Below are 7,834 nucleotides of genomic sequence, written 5' to 3'. Positions count from 1 at the left end.
GCTTGTTAAACAAGTCTTTTCTTCTTGCCTCCCATCTCTCACACACAGTTTCAGTTCTCATCCCTGCCCTCATCGAGTTTTTTTTTTCTCCAGTCGATAAAAAGCATGGTGTCTGTTTCCTGATGCCAAGCAACAACACTTTTCAGGGCCACCTCTCCAGCTGTAGATCATTATTTGGTTTCAAATTTCTCCCCTCTGTTCTGCAATTCTCTCTATCCTCTCCATCCTTTCTCTCTCTTTGCTTCCTCCCCCATCCGTCTGTGTATATTTTTGGCTTCAGAAGACTTCAGCAGGGAGGCGCAGGGAGAGATGAAATCAGGGATGGATCAGACAGAGAGATGGCTTTGGTTGAAAGGCGAGGTTGTAAATTTAGATTTGTAAAGCTCCTTTTAACGCTCCTCTTCTTCCTCTTCCTCCTCCTCCTCCTCCTCTGATAGGATACTTTGGCTGTCAGTCAGGGATCACTCGGCCATGGTCCCTCCCAGGGGCGGTGGCGAGGCTTCGCTGAAGGAACAGAACGAGGCCGGACTTGAACAAGGAGATGCAGACTCCTCTGGGCATGAGGTTGGGCTCATCAGGTTGCTGGCACCAGGGGGTGGAGACTGGGAGAAGGGAGTCCTTGAGCCGCATCCACCACCTCTGCTGCTACCGCCGCTGCTGACCAGTCCAATGGTCGGCGTGGATGTCGCCATTGAGCCACTCACCATGGGAAGGAGGGTGGGTCGATTGAGAAAGAGGGAGGGGCGGAGGGAAGGGGGGACATTAGGACCCCCTGGTCCTCCCAGAAGCATGTGACCCGCTCCCCCCTCAAGGCCGGAGATGGGCAGCTGCCCGCTGCTGGCTGCCAGGGCTGATAAGGTGGATGGGAAGAAGATGAAAGTAAGAAGAGTGTGAAGAGGGATGAAGGAAGGACATGAAGATGAGAGAGATGGAACCAGGGGAAAGAGGAAATAAGAAGGAGGGGAAGGTGAAGGACAAAAGGAAAGGAATGGAGATCAGCAAACACATCACCATAACTAAAAACATTTTAAACCTGGGTAATTAAATTAAAGAGGACGAAGAACCGAACAGCAAAGTAGACGATCTCCGTGTAAAAATGATTAAAGGGTTAGTTCACCAAATTCACTAGGAAACTACTTTCACAACAAATATCAGAACTAATTCATAGATTTTATTTGTATTTTATATATTTGGGGTGAACTGACTCTTTGGGAATCAATGCAAATTTTAAAAGTGATCTTTTTATTCACATTTAAAGGAGATGAAAGACAAAAGACAGATGATAGTGAGCCCACGATGAAGATGGAAATGATCATTTACTACACGCAAACCTGCACAAACACACTCAGACTGGCTGATAAAAGATGGTTGCAATCATTACATTATATTCCAAAGAGAGGTAGGAAGCAGGGCAGAATAACCCATCTATCAGTTTAAACTCTGCTGTAACCGAGAGCTACAAGTGGTGACTTCTGAATTCCAGTGTAATCGTCTCCACTTTTATTCATTACTGCACCATGAGTGTAAACATTCATAGCATGTGTGGCCCCAGAGGAAATCAAACCTCAAATCCTTTCGCATCAACACTTCATTTCAACTCTATCTTTTCACTGAGGCTCCCTCTTTCTTCTCTCCTTTAGCCTATATCTCTATCAGAGCCGGCAGTGCCAGAGCTGCAGTTTCCATAACTGACTGTATCCTTCTCATCAACACATGGCCTGGAGGAGGCCGGCTCTGAATGACGGCGAACACAGAGGCAGAAAAGAGGAAGGTCTGAATCGGCGCTAAAGGGAGACGGAGCACATGACAGATTCAAAGCTGAGCTTATTTGTGATGCTTAATTGATTTGGCAGCAGAAAGAGGAATTTTGAGTGGAAACTAGTTATTTAGCCAACAGGCCTTGATATTGAGAGGGAGGGGATTGTGCCTGTTCAACTGTTTACTGTAAGCTGACTTGGCCTCCTAAGCTTTGCCATAAGGGGCTCTTGTCACTTTGTGATAATAGCAGGCTATTGTATGAGAATCAAATTGAATTTTTCACCATACTGAGCGATTCAAAAAGTTTGTGCTGAGGAGGAGGAGTGTGTGCCGGGCTCGCTGTTGGCTACTGTCATCCGAGGCTTTGCAAAGGAATTCATTTTGGTCAGAATGGATGAAGAGTGAAATGGAAAGCGGCCTTTAGAAATGGAGACTCATGAGGACTCGCTGGACTAGAAGGGAAGGTCTGCATGCACCAACACACATGTGCACTCATACCTTGCATGGTAGCCAGGGGATTGCTGCCAATAAGGGCCTGGTTCATCCCTGTGCTTACTCCCATCAATGTGTTCCTGAAACGTGGATGGACCACAAATTCACAAGTGCACACAGACACACACAAACAACCACACATGTAGAGAAACAGTTGGCAGATTCATTAATATGAACCTAACATACTTGAAGACCTGGTGGCTTATGTTTAATATTTTATTATATATTATATTTAGGCAGCAGCAGCTACTTGAATTTTTTAACTGATCAAAGCCAAAGTACATGTCTTGTCTTTTAAAGAAGCTTAAATGTTATAGTTTTTTGTTGCAGAGTTGCAGTCTAACTGGCACAACAACAATAAAATTCAACGAATTCAATTCATAATTCAAGGTAATGTGAAGTTAAAGAGGTCGGTGTTCAGAAGGTTTGACTCATTATAAACAATCAAACAATAAACAAATATGTGTTTTTATTTAGTACTATAGTCTTTGAGAAAGATATTTTTTCATATTGTAACATAATGTGATAAAAAGTGGATCAAAACTTTAATTTTAACTTATACAGGTTTTTGATATTGTTTATCACGTCAACTTCATATCAATATGTTATAAAATCAGCCATTTATACTTACAACTGTATTAAATTATATAATTTAGGTAGAATTGTTGTGGATTGGCTTCAAAGCAGGTTTCTAGATGGTTAAGACAAAGGTGTTCCTCGAGGATCAATTTTAGACCCACTGCTTTTTACTCTTTACAGTAATCAAGTTGATTAACCAACACCCTGTTGTTGTTATCTACCAGTTTAAAGCTTGTTCTAAACTTGAAAAAAACTAAATGTGTGCATCTCACTAGGGGATAAACCACTGATTTTCCAAATCCTATCCACACTCTAAATGGAGTGATCTATAGACAGTACAGTGCTATTAATACTTGGAAATTTGGTTGGGCTGTTTCTACTTTGCAAACAAGAACAAAAAACATTATGCAACGCACCACACTATCTGAATTATGATTATATATTGTATGCTCACACTGATGCCATAACCATTAAACCACTGCTTGCTGTCTACTACAGTGCCATTCAAGTCATTACTATAGGCAGCTATTGCACGCATCACTGTGAGTTACATGAAAAAGAGATATGTTGCAATGTGTTTCGACTTTCTTGGTACTGAATTGCTCGGACTGATGATAAGATGACCCCGATGTTCTTTAAAAATGTACCATTATCAACACTCACCCAGTGTTGAGTCCATGAGCCCCGAGGGTAGGAGGGGCAGGGCTGGCTGTGCTATGAGGAGGTGGAGTCATTGAAGAAGAGGTGGAGCCGAGGGCAGCCGAGCTGACAGGAGTCATGGGGCACGATGTTGAAGGTGACAAACTGGCGGCTGAAAGAGAAAGAAGAATGGTACCGATGGCATGTGGCAGGTTTGTTGTCAGCACGGAGATGAGTTACACTGTTATTAGTGAACGCAGCTTGGTGACGCTGTTCTTTGTCAACAGTCATGATCTGAGCTTTTTGAGCTTCTTTAACTCCATTCAACTTCAGAGTAGAAACAGAAGTTTGCAACTGGAAAGTATTAACCTCAGCTCAACGGCCCAATAAATTTCCAGCTGTGTTTGTTACCTGTCAGGTCATCTGTCATATCTATGAAGCCTGGGATAGCTCACACGGTTGCAAAGGTCTATAAATCATGAGGATGACTCATGACTCTTGGAGGTAAACAACTCAAGATAGGGCCAGTGCTTCCATGCTATTGTCAACAAAACATCATTGTTTTCTATTTCAGTCTTTCTCTCAAAGAAATAATTTTTTTAAAGGGACGATTCTTCAGTGTTTCATCAAACCAGCGAAAGGCTCCCACAATACAGAAATATCAACTTCTCCCAAATAATGTCAGGACCAGTTTAATCTTCCTGTGACCAACCTTTGGGCCCGACACAATTGAGAAGCACTGCTCTAACCTTTAATAATTTATTGACGAGACTCTACACAGGCACAAACAGTAATTACAGCTCACCTGTTGTGCTGAGGCTGGTGGTGACCTGGGACAGACCCTGACTCGATATCTGAAGCAAGAGAGGGGGAAGAAATCAGGAAACAAATATCAGGTCAACTTCTGAAATTAAACAAAAAAATGTTGGAGCAGTCAAGTGTTGGGTTCATGGTGGAGTGTACCATGTGCGGGCTGTAGCAGGGGGCTTTGTGCGTCACAACAGGCGAAGTCTGGCTGGGCAGAGGAGGGGTGGTGCTGCTGGAGGGGTTGATGCGTTTCTCTTTCTGCCTGCGGTTGCAGAACCAAACGCGAATCACCTCCTTTTCCATGTTGAGCTGCTCCGCCATCAGCAGGATCTCCTCCGAGGTAGGCTTCTGGTTCTGAGGAAGAAAACACCAGACTGATGAATAAATGAGGTACTATGATGAAACCAACGATGGCAAAATTAAAAAAATCATATAAAACTATAAAAAATACATTTATTACAATAAAAAGAAAATTAAAACCTGAATCTTTGAAAAACTGAGGTAATATAATTTCCAGTATTTTATTAATTCAAAGTTTTGATATAAATTTTGTGCATACATGTCTCCCAGTGCACACTGAGAGATGCAGTTATCGAGCTAGGGAGAACAATCATTCTCCTACCGTGCAGAAGTTGCGCTCTAGGACAACTCGCACGTTGCTCTCAATGCTGGTGCGTTTCTTCCTGCGTCTGCCAGGTAGACCCTCGATGCCCAACATGGGGGAGGAAATAGAGGAGGGGCTTGGCAGCATGCTGTCTACTGCCATTGTTTCTGTTATTAAAAAGAGGTGGGGACAGGGAGAGAGAGAAAGTTAAATTAAAGACATGCAGGCCAACAGACAAGACAAAAATGGTTCGTCTGTAGTACAACAGGACAACAAGAAAACAGTTTTTTACTCTTGCTGACATCCTTTATAACAGAAAAGTCAGTGTCTGTTGAGATAAAACGTTACATTAATGGTTAAATATGTCAGAGTACCATATTATCCAACTATTAAAATACGTTTCAAATGTTCACCTGCATCACTCAGCCACTTCTCCAGCAGTGGTTTCAGTTTGCACATGTTCTTAAAGCTCAAGTTGAGAGCTTCAAATCGGGAGATGGTGGTCTGGCTGAAGTCATTGCCGTACAGTTTGCCCATAGCCACGCCAACGTCTCCCTGAGGGAAATAAAAAACCGTGTCAGACACACACCAAAATGAATAAATGTACATTAAATGAACATTTACTTTGATATGGAAATGCACAAACATATACACATTTACACAGACTCATGTCAAACGTTCTGCTTTCTCTGTCTTTCACCTGTGTGAATCCCAGTTTAATGCGTCGCTGTTTGAAGGTGCGGGCAAACTGCTCCAGCTCCTCCAGGTCACTGGGTTCTTCACTCATGTGACCTCCGTGACCTCCGGTAGTCAAACCAGTGGCTAAGGAGGAAGCCATGGCGCTGCTGGATGCAGATGTAGCCCCTACAGATGTCACAACACCAACCCCGCTGCTGCCAGTGGCAACTACAGAGCCTCCGCTGCTGCTGCTGCTTCCACCAACAACATCGCTGCTCTTCTCTCTCTGTGATGTCAGGACGACAGAGGTAAATAAACAAAATTGCCTCAACCCTGAAAATGTTAGTATTAAAGTTGGAAAATTACACTGGGCTGTGAAAAAAACACTAATCTGAGAAAAATGTATCTGAATTGACAGGAGTAGGAAAATGATTTGACAGACATAATGCACATGTAGACGTGTATGTAAACAGCAGGACAACTACTGTCCATTTATTATTTTTATATTACTACTGGATCAGTTGACGACAGGAGAAACATCCAGTATATGAAATATATATGCAAGAATGTGACTGTACAACCTGTGGAAGTATCAACTAATTGACCACAAATCATGCATGACATCTGCTGCTAAACGCCTAATTTACATTCACAGTCTGTGTGCATAAAATACAAGAACAAGCGGGGCGTACCTGCTGCTGTGTTTGACACGGTTTCATCTCAGCCTAATGAAAAATCTATAACAGCCCTTGGATGTGTGAGGATGCATTCATGCATTGTGTTAAAAGTTGAGGACACAATGTGAACTGTTTCACCATGAATGTATTATCAAGATCCAGGGTTTTTATTGGATTGAGAAACTGACAATAACCTGCAGTGGAATATATTTTGTAGTAAGCCGTTAGCTTTAACTTTTACTTAACAGCTATCTGTTAATGATATAAAGTGACTTGATCTGGTTTGCAGACTCAACAACTGTTTGACTACCATTTGTGCTCTAGTTGAATGCTCAAGTCCTCACTAGGTGACACAGATTTCACACAGACCTGTGCTTGAAGTCCCAGGCGAGGTGGGGTTGTCAGTAGTCCTGGGTTTTGCTGAGGTAGCTGGATCAGATTTGGTGTCGAAAGCAAACCTGTGTAAGGAGATGCAGAACAATCCAAACAACTCAGTATTCTGTTGTTCAGCAAAATTATTAAACTAATTAACAAACAAAATAATTAGGCAAATAATAAGCTTATAAACACCAGTTTGAGTGATTGTTTTTAAACTTTATACTGAGTGTTCATAATCTTCAGAATCGAGAACCAGAGGCTGAGCTCACCCTGCTGTGTCTGCTGTGCCTGTGCTGGCTGAGACAGGAGGAACTGGGCAGGAGACTGGAGAGGATGACCCGGCATCAAAACCAGCTGCTGGAGCTGCAACAACTGCTGGATGTCCTGGATATCAATAGAGAAAAACATCTGTAAATATTTAAATAAGCTAATGGCCAAAGATAGGTTCAGATAAAATAACATCATTTGTCATTTTACTGGACTCACTGGACAAACTATTTAAAAGAAGAGTAATGACACAATTTGACTAGTGATACACAGGGTTATAGTAACAAGTACTATTTGTGTATACATGTATGCATTTGTGTTTATATCTACTGTATGTGTATAGGAAGAAAAAAATATATATATGGACTTCCTTTGGCACAGTATTTGTTGATGATGTGTGTGTTCAGGAAAGTTAACTGTATATGTAATAAACTCAATGTAAAGTAATTAAAAAAGGTGTCAACTATCAACTTGATCCTTTAAACAGAGCCTTCATTAAAGCACTTGCTGATCATACCTGGGCTGTGAGCTGGATCGGCTGTGACAGAGCCAGCTGCGGTGGTGGAGGAGGAGGTGGGGCTTTGACCGTTTGCTCTTGTTTGGCTGATTGTTGCTGCTGCTGTTGCTGCTGGGACTGTGATTGGTTCTGCTGCTGCTGGTTGGCTTGTTGCTGTGCGGCGGCGTGGGCAGCGTGAGCTGCGTTCGACTGCTGAACGGCGGCCGCCAGGAGCTGAGCCTGAGCCTGTTGGAGGAGCAGCTGCTGCTGGGCCGGAAGGAGAGCGGCAAGCTGGTGGAGAGCAGGAGGAGGAGTAAAGTCGTGGCAATGAGGAAAAAGATGCGTTAAGAGATAAAGACGCACAGATCAGGAAAAAGAAGAAGAAGAAGTGAAGCACAGGTAGAAGTGTTATAGAACAAATGGATGAGAGAATGATCATGTAAAGAAAGAAGACAAAGA

At 42.7% G+C, this 7,834-nt stretch overlaps 1 protein-coding gene across 1 annotated transcript in view; it reads right to left on the bottom strand.

The window, feature by feature from the left end:
* Positions 1-461: 461 nt before the first annotated feature.
* LOC113154869 (POU domain, class 2, transcription factor 1) overlaps positions 462-7,834 on the bottom strand; it is a 48,019-nt gene continuing 40,646 nt past the window's right edge. Inside the window, exons 6-16 of the mRNA XM_026349279.1 lie at positions 7,397-7,666; positions 6,882-6,996; positions 6,604-6,692; positions 5,580-5,843; positions 5,293-5,434; positions 4,898-5,046; positions 4,432-4,629; positions 4,274-4,322; positions 3,493-3,640; positions 2,257-2,330; positions 462-850 (exon numbers count right to left, since the gene is read on the bottom strand). Coding sequence (XP_026205064.1) covers positions 462-850; positions 2,257-2,330; positions 3,493-3,640; positions 4,274-4,322; positions 4,432-4,629; positions 4,898-5,046; positions 5,293-5,434; positions 5,580-5,843; positions 6,604-6,692; positions 6,882-6,996; positions 7,397-7,666 — 1,887 coding nt within the window. The remainder of the gene's footprint in view (positions 851-2,256; positions 2,331-3,492; positions 3,641-4,273; positions 4,323-4,431; positions 4,630-4,897; positions 5,047-5,292; positions 5,435-5,579; positions 5,844-6,603; positions 6,693-6,881; positions 6,997-7,396; positions 7,667-7,834) is intronic.

The sequence above is a fragment of the Anabas testudineus genome, chromosome 11, assembly GCF_900324465.2.
Source record: "Anabas testudineus chromosome 11, fAnaTes1.2, whole genome shotgun sequence".
NCBI lineage: Eukaryota > Metazoa > Chordata > Actinopteri > Anabantiformes > Anabantidae > Anabas > Anabas testudineus.
Note: the sequence above shows the minus strand (reverse complement) of the source record. Positions and strands in the feature narration are given on the sequence as shown.